The sequence below is a fragment of the Perissodus microlepis genome, chromosome 13, assembly GCF_051167445.1.
Source record: "Perissodus microlepis isolate ML-2025 ecotype Zambia chromosome 13, ASM5116744v1, whole genome shotgun sequence".
Taxonomy (NCBI): Eukaryota; Metazoa; Chordata; class Actinopteri; order Cichliformes; family Cichlidae; genus Perissodus; species Perissodus microlepis.
In genome coordinates this window covers 17,327,653-17,348,018 of record NC_140473.1, presented here as the reverse complement: position 1 = coordinate 17,348,018, position 20,366 = coordinate 17,327,653, and the positions used below count along the sequence as shown (strand labels likewise).

Sequence of the window (20,366 nt, the reverse complement as noted above, 5' to 3'; positions counted from 1 at the left end):
CATATTTCCATTGCATTTTATCCTGTTATATTAGGTTATCTTACTACTTTATCTCGTTTTTTCTTCCTAATAAAGTCATAGTCATGGCTGTTGGTATTAAAGGGACTTTAAGCACGAGCATTCACTAATTCTGATTTAATTCAATCACGCTAATGTGGATTTAAAACCCTTCATAAGATTAATTTGCACTATGGTAAGCTGAGCTACTCTGCTGGACTTAGTGCTAAATGTCATTTGTGAAGTCTTATTGCCAAGCCTTGCACAGTAAAACCCAGACCGAATACTGACATAGATTAGTGTGGACACTCGGCAGACACCCTAATTACCCTATGGAGACCTGTAAGGCAATCTGTGTAATGACAATGGCCTTATCCACCACTTGATGTGCCAAGAGACAATTGAACCACTTTAGTTTTTGAGTGCCTGGGTACTGGACAGCTTTGCACTTAACACAAGGTGTATCGAGTTACTTTTTCCAAAAATAAATAAAATTAAAAAAAAATTTGGTGGTCATATTTGTTTGAAGTCCAAGTTCTTATCATCCATGTACATTTGTAGGACAGATTTCTATAATCAATCTATTATCAAGCGCTTACACACAAGAAGGGACTCGTGGTGAACAGACTGGCCTTTAAAGTTGATGTCTAAAGCTGTATAAAGCATTATTGAAACCTGAATCAGTTTGGCAGGTTTAAAGGGAACAAAGATATTTATTGATGTTAGATGAGAACCATAGTCCAGATCATTGAGTGTTCTTCTGCCCTGTACCTGAACTGATGTGGACTTGGCAAAGTAATGCGACGGGCATATTGAGGGAATGACAGTTTGTGGATGTTACAGGATATAATGTTCTTCGCAGATGTTGCGTCTGTCCTTTAAGAGAATCTAATGAGCGGTCGTGATTGCATGGTTGGCCAGAGCTGAGCAAAGGGCCGTGTGGTCTTACAAGCTGATGAGCTGGGATGTCTGTGGGCAGCCAGCAGTATCTGGCACAAGAAGTCTCTCATTTTATGAAATGTTAAAAAAATAAATAAAAAAAAACCCCACACACACAATCAGTCATGTTTTCCTATTCAAGTATCCCGATGCTCGTCCGAGGGTAGAGGAAGTTTAAAGATTTATAAGGCAAATTATTTGATTCATGTGGGTTCAATGGAGGTTGTGGATCTTAAGCACAAACTTGGAAGTGTAAATGTGCATTTTTCTAAATAGGTTTTTAATCAGGGAAGCAAACTTTTCTTCCACATCTTGAACACGCCACTAATTTAGGTCCTTATATTTAAGATGGAAATATTAACTTGATATCCTTAAAAGTTTCCTGCTTCTACTTAGTTTCCCTCTCTATCTCTGTGCCAAAAAAGGCATCAAGCTGAATACCAAGATCATAAGCTAGTTAAACAGGACAGGGGGGGAAGATATTAAAGATAATTCAACCATTTATAATTACCCAAAAACTAAATATCTCCCTTTTTAGTCAACCTGATTGTGCACTACAGTTTTAGCTAGACATATACAGAAAGAATCAAAGGAAAACAAATAAACATAGCACTTCGAGGGAACAGGTTTCTTTCTTTTAACAAGAAACCATAGACAACAACCCAGAAACTAAAAAAGGTGTGGCACAGAGTCACATTAATCAATGCAATGGGTTTTACAGAGCATGCACACAAGAACATGCAGCCAGGAAACATCTCACGATGTCACTGGGGATACACTTAGTACACAGCGAACAAACACAGAGCTCAAACGTCAGCAACAGAGGTCACTCACTTGGTACTGCTCTAATCCTTAGGGTGATGAAACTTACTGCAAGAATCATCTTTATGAAAATGTTGCAGTTTCAAAATCTGTGTTCCCTTTTTTGGTGTATCACCTTTCAGGGAACTTAAAGAAAGGGAGGAATAAACACCATCTCCTGTGTTTAGTGCCAAGAATCAGCTAGGTGAAATGTTACCAACACTAGCCAATCAAATTAAGCTCACAGACATAACGTACTTAGTGCATTTTGTCATTGTGTAATTATATGAAATTGTGTTGGAACCTCAACTAGGTGCATGTTTTGTGAATATGCAAATACATGTTAATTCCTGACACTGACAGTCTCCGAGTCTGCACGCTTCAAGTTTGTAGCCTCGATGGAGGACTTTCAAAGTTGTGTGTCAGAGTTCAGCCAGGGTTGAAGCCAGTTTTCATGCCAAGTCCTCTCTTGAAGTTGGGGCTAATGGAAACCATAGAGTCATAATGGAAACCACAGAGCCCCGAGTGCAGTGGGCGCCAACAGAACGCAACACTTGTCATTATTATATCAGCGCACACAGGCTGAGAGCTGTCATTACGCTCACGGGTGTATGCTACACTACACAGAGTACTATAAGCAACGCTAGCATGAAACAGAAATCCAGTTCAGATCCAATGTGAGTACCTTTCACTTCCAAATAAGTTTTGAAGGCCTGGTTCAAATGACAGCAGCCAGGCCCAGAGATGAAATGAGGGCTACATTTAATAAACTTCACTATGTATCATGACTTCATTGTTTGTGAGCTCTGTAATCAGTCAGATACGTGTAATCCCCTAATCTTATTTCCAAGATTTGGAGGATTGTGGGCTGATAGCTGCGAAGTGATAATGCACTGAAGCCCAATGAAAATCCTAAATCCACATGGCAAACCACTTTTTCATTTGCATTACGTCCTATAAGCACATATCCAAATGAGAATGTAAAAGTCTGTAGCTGCTCTTGAGTCTTTGATGAATATCTTCCGATTGTTACAATATGTTCGCACTCTAACCAGAAGGAGACATGGAAGGGGGGTGTGGATGGAGAAAATAAAGTGTGTTGGAGAAACTATCCACGATTTTGACAAGGGCTTCTCTCAGCACCCATCTGTGAGCCTGGGTTGAGGTCACTGGCCAAACATAACATTTCATCAATCTTATCTCAATGACAGGCAAACGTTACTGCACAAAGGCTTTTTTTCCCCCTAACGTCTTGTTCTACTGCTGACTCCTCAGAATCTGCTCCGCTGAACAGAATGACTGAAACTGGTGGGGGTGAGATTGGAAAGAGAAACAGAGTGAGAAAGAGTAGACAGCAGATAGTAGCAGATGCTGGCTGCTGTACAAAATTAGAAGAAAAGAGACGGAGGACAATGAAAAGAGCACTTTCCCTGTTCTGTATACGCTCCTTTTGGATTAATTTAAATCTGTGTGCTGAATATTTCAAGGTTTGAGCCACAAGGAGGGAAGAGGAGAAGAGAACTTCACAATAAGTATTGTGGTACGTTTGTACAAACACTATAATAACCACAGTGTCACATATACTTCACAGTGTACTGGAGCCTCGGCTGCAAGAGGGCAGTCGCACATTTACATAAATATGAGAGCCTCCAGAGACAAAGTCCACCATCACCACCACCACACACACATAAGAACCAGGCGGGCATCAACGAACCAAGCAGGCAAAGCAAGCCAAAAGCAATTGAAAGCCTCCAATGGGAACGAGGCATCCAGCATTCAGGGTGTGGGAGCTGACTGAAGATCAGGGCCAGAGTAATGTCAAGCATTGATGATGCGATGCGCTAGCAATGACAGACAACAGAAGGATGACTTTATCATCCATTTAGCAATTAATGACAAAGCCACAAGACTGCAGGTCATAGAGAACATGCCCGATATGATGCAGTTAAGGAAAAAAGTAATTCCACAAAGCATGCAAAACAAATTCAAGCAGGGAAAAAAATGCATATAATAATAAAAAAAAAAGCAAAAGTAAAGAGAAAAACAAGAAAAGAAATTGTATCCTGCAATGCTCATTGAGATTGATGATTCTTGAAAAAAAAGACCACCAATAATAATGCACTTGCAGATGTTTAAATCTTTCTATTTTCTTGTGAGAAAATGCTTTAAAAGCGGATAGTAGGGATTTCATGACTGTTTTGTTGCTTTTTGATTTGGATCCTAATTCATCCCTGTAGGCTAGCCTGTATTGATGAGACACACTGGGCACGTTACATTAAATAGAAGCACCACAGGTTAGTTTCCTGTTAGGCTAAAGTGTAATAGTCATGAAAGCTCTATTTTCCAAATTAAATTAAAGCGCAACACAGGATGTTTCAAGGAGGACACAGAAAGAAAATGAAAAGCACACAAATGACTTTAGGAAAGCTTTGAATGGAGGATAGATAAAGGCAGACAGAGGAAGAAGACTGAAAGAGAAAGACTGAAAGAGAGAATTAAAGGGCATGGACATGTGTGTCCTATTGGCCAAGGTCTCCAGTCACGCAGTGTGACTTGACATAATGTACCTTTACTTTAACTGCGTTTAAACTTTACCATTCTAAAAAAGTCAAGTTAACTAACCCCCAGTAACTACCAACTTCTGGAGGTGTACCTTAGTCACACAACCACACCTTGTCTGGATTTCAACTTACTTTCTGCCTCGTGTCGAGTTATAACTCCCTCCGAATTTCTTCCGATTAAGGATGAGAGCAGCAATTTCTGGCACGTAGCGAGCAAACATGGCCTACATGCATGGAATAGAAAAAAAAAGAAAAAAGCATGCAGAGAGGGTTCTACCGCACACAGAAAAACAGCAGAACCATCTGGAATACTTACTTTCTCCCATTAACCGCACTATAGGAACCACCATATTTCTTGCGGTTTCCTATTAACTCTATGATTTCAGGGACGTAGCTGGCAAACATGGCCTAAGGAGAAGATAGAAGACAGAAGAAGAGACTAAAAAAGAGACTAGTATGGCGCAGAGTGGGTTGTGGAGCGATTGGTGCGTGAATCCAGATTTCTGAGGATATAAAAAAAATATTAGCCTGTAAATCCCATCGCTCTCATTACCTGGAGAGACTCCCTAAAGTTCACAAAAATCAGTGGAGGGAAAAAAGAAGTAGCCCCAGTGTTTAAAAGTTCAGAACGGGTTTGGTTAGTGGGCAATAATTTTGTTACAGCTGACAGCTAGTCAGTCTGCAATTAACACCCAAAACCTTTCTTTGAAAAAAAGCTGAGGAAGAATAAAAACCTATGTGCCATGTTTTGTCCAACAAACACAGATGACCTGGCAGGTTGATTTGAATAGGCACACCTGATGGTCCACAGCTGCAAAACACATTAAGACTCATTTGTTGGGCTAGAAAATGAGCTGGATGCATTTTGCAAAGGTTGACAGCTTGTCGTCCCAGCACAGAGTTATGTTTAAGCTCACTGCTTACCAGTGGCGTATACTCGCTGGCGTTACTCGCGTAGGCTTGCATCTACAGTTAGCAACACAGAGATGCCCTTGCTCGGTAAAAGCATACTTCACTCATGCCTGTAAAAAATGTACTGTTACATTACCAGGAATAGTGTGACATTATGTGAGTTTGATTTTATCCTTGGCTTCAGCATACCTTCACCCTGGAGTCATTGCTAAGCCACTGCTGCTGAGAGGAAGAAGGCGGAGGTATTCGCCTAAAGACTTCCAGAACTCGCAGCACTAAGAAAACTTTGCAATCTATCACCATGGTCACAATATGGTACACATCCACACAGCTGTAGGTCATCAGTGCATACTGATAGCTGTCTTTGTACAGAATTTGGCTAAATCCTCCAGTCTTTGTGAGCGAAGACGAAGGGCGTGCGCGCTCTTCTGTATGCGAGCGTGTGTTTGAGTGCTTACAGGTGTTTGCGTTCATGCGTGTTTACATGTGAGTTACTGTACTAGTGTCAGCCCAACAGGACGTTAGATCAGAGGAAGGCAAGAGGGCAGGTTGTGGGAAGCTGCCGTTGCTATGGTAACATTCAGGCTGGCCTAAGCTTCATCTCCCTGCCCCTGTGTTTGTTGGAATTGTGGGAAAAGACACGGAAGGAGGGGTGTCCTGAAACCGCAACTGCTTTTAAAAGAATAACAACATCATCAGACAAAAGCTTATAATCTAATCAAACAAATATAGGGAGGACACATAGGGGGAAGAAGACAAAGGAGCACAATGATCTGTGACTCCAGGAGACAAGATACAGTAGGCTAAACAGAAGGATACAACTACACTGTGACAAAGATATAGCATGTACTGTCTAGGCAATATAGTTCTAACAATATAAAAACACTACACTAACATGTTATACAGTATAGATCATTCTAAATATTAACATCACATTTTATTTATTTTATTTTTAGACATTTTAGACAGTTCTAAACAGTTTATTGACGGGGGCAGGCAGGAATTTAAAGGGAAAATGGGATATAGGGAGAATAAAAAGTCTGATTTTACCAAACCGCCAAGGATGAAGAAGACCATAAAGAGGCGCCCCAAGGTGGTTCTTGCATAGACATCCCCGTAGCCCACTGTAGACATAGTCACCATCAGCAAGTAGACACATTCCCAATATGATAGTGACTGGGAATTTTGGAAGTTTTCCCAAGGATCCCCTGAGTTTTCCACCTAAAATTGACAAGGGAGTGATGCAGAAGGATCATTAGATACAATTCGCACAACCAATTTGTAAACAGAGTTTTTCTAAAAAGAAACAGTTTCCTGAGATTTGATTAAATCCAGCTGCAAGTGTGCCAGCATTCATTTCACTTTGTGACCTCGTCTTCATTTAGTGAGCCTTGACTACCATCTAGTGGTAAAATCATTTAATACCTCATGAGTACGGATTTTCACTTTAAAAGCATCTGGCTTAACTGAAACCAACACTTTGATCAGAATAAAGGGAAGGTGAAGGAGGAGGCAATTTTATGCTCCATTTTATGTGTTTGTAATATTAAATACCACATCCCTAATTTTGGTTCACATGAAAGTTCCAAGGGTTAAAAACCCTATTTACAATTTACACGCATCCTACATGTGATGAGTATTAAAATGACATATATGCAGAAATCTAATTTAGTAGAAATGATCTCAGGCAGGAATAAAAGCAAGTCATGCAGCGTGATCACATGAAAAAAATCTGCTTTGTTCAACACAACTACTTTTTCCCGCCACTGGAAGTAAGCCTGATAATAACTACAAGAAGTGCAAAAAAAAAAGAGGAACGCTTCACCTGTCCTGGAATGTGACACGTGTCACCAATTTCTCCATTCAGATGGGATTCATGTGAGAGTTTAGCCGAGATAACAAGAGTAGATTTCAATAACAGGTCTAAATAATAAATCTGAATACAGATCACATGGAAATTCCAGGCATAAATTTAATATAAAAATCTGAGCTGATCTTTCAGAAAATACTGATGATTCACACACATAACATGCTGGTTATTTGCTTTCTGACAGTTAGTTAAAATTTGGCCTACAGAAAAAACATAAGCTATTTACACAGATAGGGTTTGGCTTTAATATCCCTGATATATTTTATGTACATTAAAGTTAAAGTCACTAAAATTTCTTTAATTATGCTGCCTCCTAAGTTTTAGTGGCACAGCAGATAGTGCCCTATCCACATGTGATATCAAGTATTTCACACAGCAATGTTTTAAACTTGGAGAAATTGAATTTTTTACTAGCAAATACCATTAATTTAGGCTCTTTATTCATACTATCAGACTCACTGAAAGCGCTAGGTGTCACACTTGTGTCAGTGAGGTAGTTACAGTTAGTTCACTACAGTATCATTCTTTCTGGAACATTTAACTCTGGATGCCACTGGCCGTCACATCTGTCCACTTACCAAATGTATGAATCCAGCAGCTGTGAGCCATGTGCTTATGAAGATGGAACACAGGTTCACCAGCTTGATGGAATTGCTGCACAGAGTGGAAAAAAAAATAAAACTCATTTAAGGCGGCGAGACCAGTGACAGAAAAAAAGAGATTTGTTTTATTCATATATATAACAAAGCTTTTTTTTTTTTTTACATCTTACAATAGTTGTAAGGAAATCAGGTTGAATAAAAATGTCAGAATTTTGTTCCCTATTATCTATTGTTTCCTTTTGTTTACTCCAAATCAACCACAGTGTTCATCACACACTCATGGTAAAAAAGAAAGTCCCCAATCTTTCAGTTCAACGTTTAACATAATAAAAAATATCATTTAATCCCCACCAGGTTTTAAAATTAGGTTAATGCAACCTCAGATGAAGAACACTTATATTACACTGTGTCGTCATTTATTTCACAAAAATCACTGTGCAGAAATTTTGGCCCACTCTTCTTTAAATATTGCTTCAGTTCATTAAGGTTTGGGGAATTTGTTTCTTTTTCAGCCATTCTGTTGCACATTTGCCTTTCTGGGATCACTGTCCTGTTGCATAAGCCAGTTTGGGCCAAGTTTTATATGCTGGATAGGTGGCCTCACATTATACTCCAGAATACTTGGGTATACAGATTGCTTAATGTGCCACTCGATGATTGCGAGGTGCTCGGGTCCTGTCCCTGCAACACAAGCCCGAAGCATCAGCCCTCCTCCACTGTGCTGACAGCTGATGTTTGGTTTTCAAATGTGGCACTGTGCATTATGCCCAAACATGTCCATCTTGCTTTCATCTGCCCAAAACAAGCCACTCTTGTTCAGTCTTTTTTTTTTAAAATTGCACTGACATGAACTTCAACATTTAGCAGGCTGTAGAGTCTGAGGTGTAGCTTTTTTTTTTTTGCTGAGATGTTCACTCCTGGGATGATTGCCAACTGTCTTGAAAGTATTCTAGCTGTGAATGACCTTCATCCCCGTAGAATACTGGATTACTTCTTTAAGATCATTGCTGATGTCTTGGCATCGAATGCTCCAGACCAGCAAACTGCCAAAATACGTGCTTTTATAGAGGTCCTCACACTTGCTGATGATTAAGTTAATGAGTTAATCAAGTACATTTGATTAGCGGCAACTGGTCACCACTTACCTTCTTAATATATATATCGAAGTATTTACCTAATTGTTTATACACCGCTTCTGTATTTTGGCCTAATTTGTGTGAACTATGGTATGGCTATATTATTATGCTGCTTGCTGTTTATCTGAGAAGATATTTACTAAATTTTAAGAACTGATAAGGACCAGATGATTTGTATTATGTCCTGATAAGCAAAGCATATTTATTTAAGACTCTAGGTGATAGGTTGGTCTTAATAGTAAAAATTCTATTGTCAAGGTATGTGTGTGTTTTGTAAATGAAAAAAAGAAAACACTTGTCTTACCTTGTTTTCAAGATATTTAAGAATTGCAAAATCTCTGAGAACTGTATCAATCTTAGTGCTCTCAGGAATCTTAAACCTGCGTGAACAGAGAAGAACAGAGAGACATATCAACATGTAACATGCACTGACAGGAGGGAACTGTAGAGACAGCACCTGTGCAGACATCGTCCTGAGTTCAAACAACATGAGGTTCTGCATGTTGGCAGATCAGCTAGTGATGCAGCCCACATGTTACCACAGCATTTAGGCACAGTACAGAGCAACATCATCCAAATCATCAAATGTAGCTTATAACATACAAGAAAACAAAACAAAAATAATACATCAATAAATAAATAAATAGCACATTTTCTAAATAATTATGGTGTTTCATGAATTCAACCAAGTTAGAAGGAACATTTTAAGCCGTGAGTGTCAGTGCAAAGAGCAGGTCCCTTATGGATTATAGAGCAATGTGGCAACTGCCTCATTGTCTTTTTATATAACAGGTCCAATCCCATAGAACAAGCATACATTGATTTATGTCAGTGATAAAAATTCCTACTGAAATTATACAATCAGACCCCACGAATATAAGGTTGTCACAGGCACATCAATGATTCTGATGAACCAATCTCACGTATTACACTTAACCTAAGGCTCTTACCCCAGTTGGAGAGAATGTGTAAACAGGACCAAACAGAATAGTAAAGTCCTGTCTGGCTTCCCTTTTTCTCCTGTCCATGATGGCCCTGCCTCACCCTGTATCCATTCTGAAAAAGATCGCCACAAGACTTCTTTCGCCTCCATGTCTCTTGGAGGGTTTGCAAATTTACATCACTGTGCGTACGACGGTACACAAGCAGTTTAGGAGGAATCATTGTTTTTGGACCAAATCCAGTACTTGGGACTTGACTTCAGGTCAAGAAGTCTGTAATCCTCAAATATTTAGGGTCTTTAAGTATTCCTAGTAAAATAACCAAAGAAAAGGCTTTAAAAAGAAAGGCTTCCTTGATAGGACAATGTTGCTTCTGTTGATGTTAAATCATTGGTCTCCGTGCATTCAGCTGCAGTTGTATAGGTTTTCCATGTCAGTCGCATCAGAGAGCGTCTCTGTGAGCAAAATGTCAGCTCTAATATAATTGGTTTTTTCTCATTTTTTGTTACAGTGCCTTTAATCCCCACAACCCAAACAGATTTACCTTTCTCCTGCCCCTTTTAGTGATTTACTACTAACCCCTATAAAGCCACGTCTCCATCAACACACAGCTGTGTCAAACCTTTCAAAAAAAGTCTGAACCATGCCAGGGATTAACAGAGATGAAAATAAAGCAGAACAAAAACAATAATCCGTACATAAAATGAGAGACCTATTTTCACAACAAAATTTCAAACAACTCCGTCTGACAGTAAAAAACAAAGTAAAAAAACAAAAACAAAACCCATCTCTGTCAGATTAGGACTACAGATAAGGAATCTACACTTCCATGTAAACATGTATTTAGGGCATAAATTCCTGAAACTTTTTTTTTTTTTTTTTTAAACAGACACACATGAATCCTCCAGCTCCAGGTATTTTAGCAGAATCAAAGGAAAGACTCCCTCTGGAGCTGGAAGCAACAAGACGACATAAAATCCAGATTATATTCTCATGACCCTCAGTAATCACTTTGCATCTCTGGCATCTGAAGCTGTGATTTTCTCATGTTTATGGCCCAGAATGGGACTGAAATCTGAAAGAGACCTGATATTGTACTTTTGCAAAAACCTGTTTGTTCTTTTAAACCCAAACAACAACAACAAATTTTAAATACACTCACCAGCTCCTTTGTAAAGTACTCCTTGCTAGTACTAAGTTGGACTCGCTTTTCTCTTCATAACTGCCTTAATGCCTCTTGGCACAAATTTAGCAAGGTGCTGGAAAATATTCCTTTTTGAGCCATACTAACATGATAGCATCACACAGTTGAATTTACAGTCATCTGCACAAGATACACATCTTTTTTTTTTTTTTTTTTTTTTGTGTGTCCCGTTTGGATCTTTAGCCATCAGAATTGTTGTCTTAAGGCCAAGAAAGATGCCAAGCGGATTTATTTTACCAAGTGGATCATCATGGCCTTGCCATATTGGTCAATTTGATTGACCTTTATTATAATTATGAATTTATTTTATTTTCGGTTGCTACAAACGGGACAGACGTGACTGGGGGATACACATCTTAATTTCCACTAAATCCCAAAGGTGGTCTATTAGACTGAGATCTGGTGACTGCAGAGGCTATTTGAGTACAGTGAACTCACTGCTGTGTTCAAGAAACCTTTGTGACACGGTGCGTTATTCTGCTGGAAGCAGATAAGCAAAAGATGGGCACACCGTGGTCATAAAGGAATGGCCATGTTCACCAACAATACTCAGATAGACTGTGGTGTTTAAATGATGATCAGTTGCTACTAGCAGGTTTTCTTGACCATGTCTAAATGCACCGAGTTACTGTCATGTCGTGTGGCTGATTAGATGTTTGTGATAAGCAGCTGAACGATTATATCAAACAAAATTGCATTTCTCCTGTCCATGATGGCCCTGCCTCACCCTGTCATGTCGTGCAGCAACACAGATACATGTATATATAAATAATGCTTTTTAGTTTATTTTTAGTTTTCTTTAGTTGTAACAACGACCATCTATAAATAATGTCAATGAATAATAAAACAGATGAACAAATGGACAATATTAAACTTAATATTAATTAAGAAAAATAAATTAGCAACATAAGTTTAAATTTCATATTTTTTAATGACCACAAATCATGTTTTCATAGAAGCTGATATCCTATTGAAAAAAAGTAATACTCCCCTTGGTGTTATACTGCTTCCTGTTTTTACTCCACTACATGATGGATGCAATTATTGTAGTTTCGGCTCCACCCCATTTATTTTAAAGCTTTAGATGTGTATTATTTCGCTGATATATCAAGAAATCTAGCCATATATGGTGTAACAACAGGTCAACAACAGCTGCAACATTAAATGTATGAATCAATAAATTCAAGTATTATACTATGATATCATTTATACAGATGATTCTTGAAAGTTTTACTTCAACTACTTTAAATATGTTTTGTTTATATCACTTTTAGCCTACTTAAGTAGTATTCTAATTTTACTTTAGTATAAAAAAAAATCCAACTGATGGTGTGGATCGTAATTCATACTGCACACATGTAATCCTAACTGACCTCACTGTGTTTTGCCTTTTCGCATTGGCTTTGGATGCAGTGATTCACACCTGTTTAACAATAACAAACAAAATTGTACATAAAAACAAATGACTACGCTCCACAAACTGAAACTGTATATTTGTTAGACTGGCAAAGACAGAAATGCTGTGTTGCACTTACAACACAAAACATAGCAGCCAGCGTTTTGACATAAAACTGATGTGACAACATCAACAAATACTTCGCAAATTTGGCTTTCAGATTGTAAATATCAGACATGCCACCAAACACACAGTGATGCTGCGATGCAGGTGGCTGCAGAACACATTTTTCTCAATTAGTGTGAAGCATCTGTGTTTGTGTTATGTTGTACATCTGTGCGTGTGGTATTTTGTCTTGCGTTTAACACTTTGTGAGACTTTGTGGACAAATATCTGTTCACGCTATCACATCTGAGACTTCACCTACACTGAGTGAGAGCAAGAAAAAAAGCCCCACAAAGGCCTACAACAATTATAACACACAATAATTTCTTTTCTATAAAAGAAAATGTGTATTATGTAAAAATCATGTTAAAAACAAATCAAAAAAAAAACCTCAATGAAATTCTCTTGCATGTATGAGAATATCTCTTTCCCGCACATGCCAAAGCCTCTTGCACACATGTGTCAGCTTGCCAGATGCTCATTCAAAAAAAAAAAAAGGTTTTCTGTTCTGTGCCCGCTCTTACTTAATTGAGGCTTTGCAAGCCCAAGCACTGCCTCTGTGTCACATGTCCTGGATGGGCAGCTTTCTGGGGCTTTTTATCAATCGGCAGGCTGGAGCAGTTCATCTGACACTGACAGTAAACCAAGCCAGGATTAGATTATATGATGCTACGCTAATCTAAACACTCAGATCCTCAGCAAGTGTACACAGCACTGACTCTTCCTGTTCATTCATGGAGGATAAACAGTCCATATTTATCAATACATACAAAAAAAAATGTTCAAACTGCAAAACGCGAGAAGCCTGGCTATACCAAAGAGGCTTAAACTTCCCTCAAAATAGTTTCCCTTCCCTACCATGGGCTGAAGGGCCATATAAAGCGATCATGCCCATATCAGGTACTGTAAGCCTCTTTCAGCAGGAAACCAACAAACTAACCCACCACTAGGAGGCAGTAGCATGTCAGAATATAAGGCATGTCTGAAGGCTACAAACTACTGCACATTCTTCAGGCCAGTGAAGCTTCAATAACATTAGATTGACACCATTTCTTACTGGCTATCCAAAAACAACACACTTTAATCAAATACAATGAAATAGAAATAAAATAGACTGTGCAATTGTCTTTAGGTATTTTCATGATGCCATTTGTCTTTAAAAAATTGTTTTATTCCTTAAATATTTAAAACTGGGAAGGTAGTCCTCTGTAATGGCTGTGGTGGAAAGGCATGGAGTTAACTTACAGGGTGTGAAAGCTAAGGCTCAGTAGCCACAAGATCTATGAGCATCTTTCAAACGGCAAATCCCACACTGTCAGGACTCTTGGGAGAAATGCTAAGTTCAAGTAGTTAAAGGAGATTAATTCCTTTTTCCAAGGAAGAACTCTACATGCACTCTTACATTAGCCTCACATCATTCTCCTCCCCTTAATCAATGTCCAATTTGCGAAGCCAAAGAGAACATGACTTAAAATGTGCACAGCGTATACAGGCACTGCCTTGTGTGCAAAGTGGGTGAATACTCTACCACAGAGCACAGGGTAGAGCCCTTATTAGTGGGCTTTTTATTAACTGGGCACACCTCCACTGAATTTCCAACGGTCTTCTCCAGGACTGAAACGAGAGGTAGTATAATTGTGATATATTATGCTGGCTGGTGTGTGGTGTGTATTCCCTACCAGCTAACTGAAGTGAAGATGAACCAATCCAAGGGGATTGAAGAGCACAATACGCACTCTTAACAGCCACCATGGCTTCTAACAAAGCCTGTGTTAAGGAACAGTATGGACACTTAACTAAATGAAAGTAACAGCAGTTGTGCATTAGCTCGTTTTGGCCCTGTTAAGCTGTCTGATGGAAGTGAACAACCACATACACAGCTAAAGCAAAACGGGCAATTTCATTTATTTAACAGTGAATTGCAAAGGTCACCATCAGAAAGCAGATCAGGTACATTTTCCGACTGATACCGTTTAATTGTGCTTATTTTCCTCCCACCACAGAGTTCCATATTAACTCCCTTATTAATACAGGATATAAGCAGTTAATAATGACTGCTATTCTCAGGTTCTCGACCTGATTATGAAGACACTTTCAGCACATCATTGGTATTCTAAAATCGACCGTCACATCCTACTGCAGATCGACACTCTGTTAATTTTATAACATGGGCTTCGCAGCACTTTATGTTGCTATTAAACACAACGCCCGGTAAAAATAAACCCATCCCAACGCATGACAGAGGGTTTTCTGTTCTTTTACTGTGCTGCTGTTAGACAAGTCCAACACTAAAATAAAAAATGTCTTCGTTTTTATGAGGTGGAGATGCCACCTCTCGTGTCACCATTGTGAAACTGAAACGCACTGAGTCTCCCCATTTAAAAATAATGAAGAGCCCTGGAATCTAGGGCATCTCTAAATAAAAAAAACATTATAGGCACATTTTGTTTAAGGATAACAGCTCGCAGTGAAGCTGGATTAAATGTTAAGGTGTTGTTCTTTCCTGCATCAAGTCTACATGCAGGATATTTAATAATCATTACAGAACATCAGCCAGCAGCCAGACCACCATTTCACAATCTTTCATCATCCTCATCAAGGGCCTAACACCAACAGTCTTCTGGGGAGGAGATGAGGACACCTTGCATCATGAAACCAGACTACTTGGCTTGGCCACGTCTAATTCATTACACAGCTTGTTCTGTGTGAAATTCGCGAACCACTCTGCGCTTCTTAAGAAACCTTCATCAACTCAGAGATCAAACATTCACAGCCTCACATTACTTCACAGAGTCAGTGATTCTGGCGGGCATGTAAAAAAAAAAACCTGAGGAAAACCAGCATTATCAAGTGATTCCTCGTGTTTCTTCTCAAATTTAACAAAAACCTTGCCAATGGCAATATCGATTGCTCTACTCTTTTAAAACTCAGTGAAATCCTTAAAAATGTAGCAGTGAACACCAAAAGCACCCTGAAACGGTCACATTTAATTAATTGTTATATTTGAGCACTCCTACTGTTACTGATAAAGAGTGTTGGAGACAAACTCGACAAAAATGGCAATTTGAAGGAAGGCTAAATGTCAGTATTAGTGTGACTACTGCATTAACATACAATTTTTGTATTCCAGTGACACAATAAGACCAACGCTGGAATAGTGTCGGCACGAACGAGCTTCTTCTTTGAGGTTTTTAAAAGCAGAGAGGCAGAGCATCCAAAAAAAGAACACACCTACAAAGAACTGCAATGTAATTTAGGTCATATCATCTAAACATGGTGAGAAAAAAATAGGTCGTTATGTAATGCAGGTTAGGGTATTTTCCAGTCTGCTCATGCGAGAGTGTGTATAAGTGTGTATGGGGATATCACATGCTTTTACATGTGCATTTTTTTGTTCGCATGGATGTGAATGAGTCTAATAGATGGTACAGCACTGTGAGGTACCCCAGGTGCAACGCCTCGACGGACCAAATACTAATGAATGTGAAGCACAAACATGGAGAGTCACCGAGCCACAGCCCTACTCTGAGTCACTTTCACTTCCATTAGTTGATCCACTCTGCTGTGTCTGTGTTCCCTGAAACATCAGAGGAACCCAGCCCTGTCACTTTCAATGACGAGGGAACATTGACTGTAGCCGCAAGCAAGAGAGCCTCCGAGACTTGCTCCCAGTGATGGGGAGACGGTGGGAGTGATAGGAGGAGATAAAAGGAAGGGTGGCATTCAATGACAGAGGGCAAAAAGGAATAGAAAGACACAAATGTGAGGATGAAAATCATTAAAAATAAGAGGAAAGGAAAAGCAATAGGGTCGATAGAGTGAGAGCTGTAAGTTTAAGTTTATGGATATGGAAACTTACCAAGCCAGCTTCTGTTTAAGTAGACAGAGACGAACACAGGAGGAACAGTGAAGAAGTCAACCACTGAGTTGACCTCCAGCCAGAACCACAGCTTGTCATTGGCTGCTATAAACTGTCAAAAAGAAAAAAGGTGACAACTGAAGGTTAATTTTGCACAAAACATCCTGACTTTGCCACAGCCTGCTCTTCAAACTGCTGTGTCTTCTTTTGACAATGCTGACTTATTATACACAATGACAAACGCTTCACCCTACTTGCTGAGTCATGCAGTAATGGTTGTTGGTGTAAGCAGCTTATGAGTTTGTTTGTTTTTTTCATTCATTCAGGATGTCAAGCATCCGGATGGCATTTGCACCATCGGAATTCTGCTCTTGCATGACAGCCATGCTGGGAACATCGTTACAGCAATGTCAGCTTAAACTAAAGGTACGCTGTTTGAGTAATGGGTGACTAAGGTAAAAGTCTGCACATGCATGTCAGTTGTCCTACAAGATTACTGTATCTCAAAGTAACTGTTTTTTATGCCATCATAAAAATAAAATCAATATAAAGCAGTAAATGAATGAAGTCAGATGCATTAAAGAGCCTTTTTGAAGATTAAACAACAGCTACATGGCTGTATTTTGTAGTACATCCATTGCACAGCATATGCATGTAAAAAACGGGTGTGTGCATGCACCAGCTTACCCGCAGGCCAAAGTAAAGAAGGAAGAATACGTTGAAGGCCATATCAATCTGTAACGTGAAATCTTTGTAGAAGTTCTGGCAGGATTCTATAGGACTAGAGACAGAGAGAATTATCAGTTAACAGCAATTATCAGTCAGTAAATGTGAAATAATTTGATCAAAATATGGAGTTATAACCACTGTAATAAAACTGAAATCTCCCGTAATACTGAGCTCAATGCAATGATAGTGTTTACGTCGACTGAGTCCGAGGAGTGAGTGGGAGGGGCGGGTCATAGAGCAAGATGAAAGACTTATGGCTCTAGCTTAGCAGAGTCAATCACATCTAGATGAAACGGCCGAAAATATACTGTAAGTGGAGTTTGCTTTGATGTGACAGTACTTTCAACACGCATAAATTATTCCGTGTCTGTCACACACAAATGTTCCAAAAGATAGTCCCTCATTTGAAGAGAATGTGTGGAGACTGCAATCACTGGGCTGGTGATACTCTTCAAAAAGGCAGATGATGATAAATGAGTTATTAACTGTCTGGTCTGTCATATAATCCATTTTCTTATTTACCGCGTGATGATTAACCATTAGCGAGTTGGTGCTCGCAACAAAAGCAATAACAGGCTCTGTGCCCACCCCATTCTTCACTTGGTCATGGGCCTATAGTAGTTTGCTCTTGAGTAATGAGGAAATTCCACTGTGGGGATAAGCATGAATATGCATTACGGTGTGGCTGACTATAGGTGACCTTTTGGGAATGTATAGAGCGGTGAGGGAAGACACACTGGGCTATTACCACAGCACACAGTTCAAAGTCAAGTTAAATGTTTAAGTCTACATGTGTATGTAGGGGGCCCATGGGGATGCAGTGTATGAATCAGAATGGAGTTTACCACATAATGAGACCCCCAAAGGTAATGATTAGTGAAACTTAATCATCTTCCAACATCAGACCCTTGATCACATGATGCTTTTTTTTATAATGGCTGACTAAGTAGAGAAGAAAGATTGCTCGAAGACGATGATCCAACTTCTAATATGTGGCCTTGTGGCCTCTGTTGGGCATATCCTAAAGACTGATGTGATCTTTTAGACACTGATGCTGAGTGCCAGGATGATATGGATTAGTCTAATTTATGCAGCAACTGTTTAAAAATCTAATCCTTGGAGCTAAAGTAATGTACCACCAGCTCACAGATAATAAGTAAATAATAAGTATTTGGCATCCAAAACATTCATCCGCAAATCTTCTAACATCTACACAGTGAAACTCACACAATGATTTAGAAGTTCAACCTTAGCTAATGTTTGCAGACCTACACGCAAGTCAGTGTCTTAACAAAGAACATATGATCATAAGCACACATTTATACACATGCAGATGGTGCATACTGAGGACACCATTTGGAGCGGTCACTGTGGAGTTTTCCCTTGGGCCCAGCTCTGGCCTAATTCTGAATAACCACTAAAGTCATGTGACTGACTCTTGACAATACAGAGAAAGCATGGCAGCAGCAGCAGCAGGGCTCGTGTGGTTCACTGAATCTGCCGTCTATTCGCTATAGAAAAACAACACAATGGTTACCACTGAGAGCTCATGTTTAGTCATTTTATAATCATCATTGGAAAGCAAAGCTCATCATTAACTAAAGTAGGGGGAAGACACAGTGAGATGATTTCATCAGTACAACATGGGTACAGTCCAATTATAGAGCGGCTGAATTTTAAACTGCATATTACAGCAATGTGAAAGGAAGAAAAACAAGAACAGACAGGTGACTTTTTTCAAGTCCAGTGTTTTTTCACCTTCTCCCTGCATTAGTTTTGCCAACCTTGGCTTTTCTTTTGTGGACATTTTTAAAAGCAAAAATAAAAATGAAGCCACACTCCTAATCAGAGATGGGCAGTAACGCGTTACAAGTAACGCGTTACTGTAATCTGATTACTTTTTTCAAGTAACGAGTAAAGTAAGGGATTACTATTGCAAAAACGGTAATTAGATTACCGTTACTTTCCGTAGGAACGCTGCGTTACTGCGTTACTAAAACCGTGATTTTTTTTGCGAGAATGTCTCATGACAGTGACGTAAGCGAGTGCGACGTTTGTGACAACAGCTGTGTGCAGATCAACAATGGATCATATATCGAGTGCGGGAGAGAGTATGAGCATGCAGCGTTTAAAGCGTGGAAGTACTGACCTTACTTTAAGTTTGATTCCATAAAAAGTGACAAAAACATTAGCGTCCGTTGTGCGTGGGAAGAAAACTTCTTTTTACACCGAAAAAAACCCCTAAACAAACACCGAGTGCGCAAGGACGTAATGGGAAATTCACAGAGAAACTCGCGGATTCTTCCACTGACCGCTGCGCCACACCTGCACCAGGGTAAACCTCCGCCTACACTACTCCTGCTTTACAGGTGAAAATAGAGCAACAGGACTGCTAGTCTTTGATTTTATTTACTTTCTGCTGTGTTTTACTTGCATCTATTTGAAAGACTGAGTGTAAACACAAAAAATATTTTATTTTATGTGCTGGAATGTGCAGAAAATAGGTTTAAATGTTAAACTAATTTCTTCAAGTCAGAGAATGGTGCATATAATTTAATTTTTGCTTGATGCATAAAGTTAAAAGATTAAAACGGATAAAACAAGTTTTAAAAAAAGAGACTTTTCCATTTGATTACATTTTGTATGATGGATTATGCAGAAAAAGTAGTATTGGGTTGACAGATCTATCGCTTTATCACCTATTCAGGTTGTAAATCGTGTTTTTAAAAAGTAACTAAGTAACTAAGTAATTAATTACTTTTGAAAAAATCAGTAAAGTAACGGGATTACTTTTTTGGGGAAGTAATCAGTAATTAGTTACTGATTACTTTTTTCAAGTAACTTGACCAACACTGCTCCTAATACACGTGTGCTAATAAATGGATTCGATGTACTGCAGTCATAGAGTTGAGTGCCATCACACGCTTTTAACAAAAGAGTTATCTTTTGTCTGCTAACATTAAAGCAACATTTTTTCAAATAATGTATTCCTTTAATTTAATCTAAAGCTGCACTAAATGCAGCAGAAAGCAGTTCCCAGCCAAAAAAAAAAGCTGACTGTGCACTACAGTACCTGAGCCTCACAGAAAGATACACAAAGCAGGAACTACTTGACAAACTAAGTGGAACATTTAGAAGCTAAAAGGCCAGAGAGACTGTTTTATATTGTGAGGCCAGGTTTAATATTCAGACAATGTTAAGTAGAAATATTTGTTCCAGAATTCTGCTAGAAAAATGTTATTTATTGAAACGTG

General features: G+C 39.0%; 1 protein-coding gene across 28 annotated transcripts in view; it reads right to left on the bottom strand.

Moving 5' to 3' along the window:
* The window catches only part of kcnma1a (potassium large conductance calcium-activated channel, subfamily M, alpha member 1a), a 150,609-nt gene that overhangs the window by 49,226 nt on the left and 81,017 nt on the right, over positions 1-20,366 (bottom strand). For 24 of the 28 annotated variants that reach the window (XM_084947872.1, XM_084947880.1, XM_084947881.1 and 21 more), the window contains exons 4-9: positions 17,071-17,164; positions 16,384-16,495; positions 9,123-9,198; positions 7,659-7,734; positions 6,261-6,431; positions 4,615-4,706 (exon numbers count right to left, since the gene is read on the bottom strand). In XM_084947872.1, the coding sequence (XP_084803998.1) occupies positions 4,615-4,706; positions 6,261-6,431; positions 7,659-7,734; positions 9,123-9,198; positions 16,384-16,495; positions 17,071-17,164 (621 nt within the window). Of the gene's footprint in view, positions 1-4,430; positions 4,523-4,614; positions 4,707-6,260; positions 6,432-7,658; positions 7,735-9,122; positions 9,199-16,383; positions 16,496-17,070; positions 17,165-20,366 lie in introns of all 28 variants that reach the window. The other 4 variants (XM_084947859.1, XM_084947862.1, XM_084947874.1 and 1 more) reach the window with 1 other exon arrangement.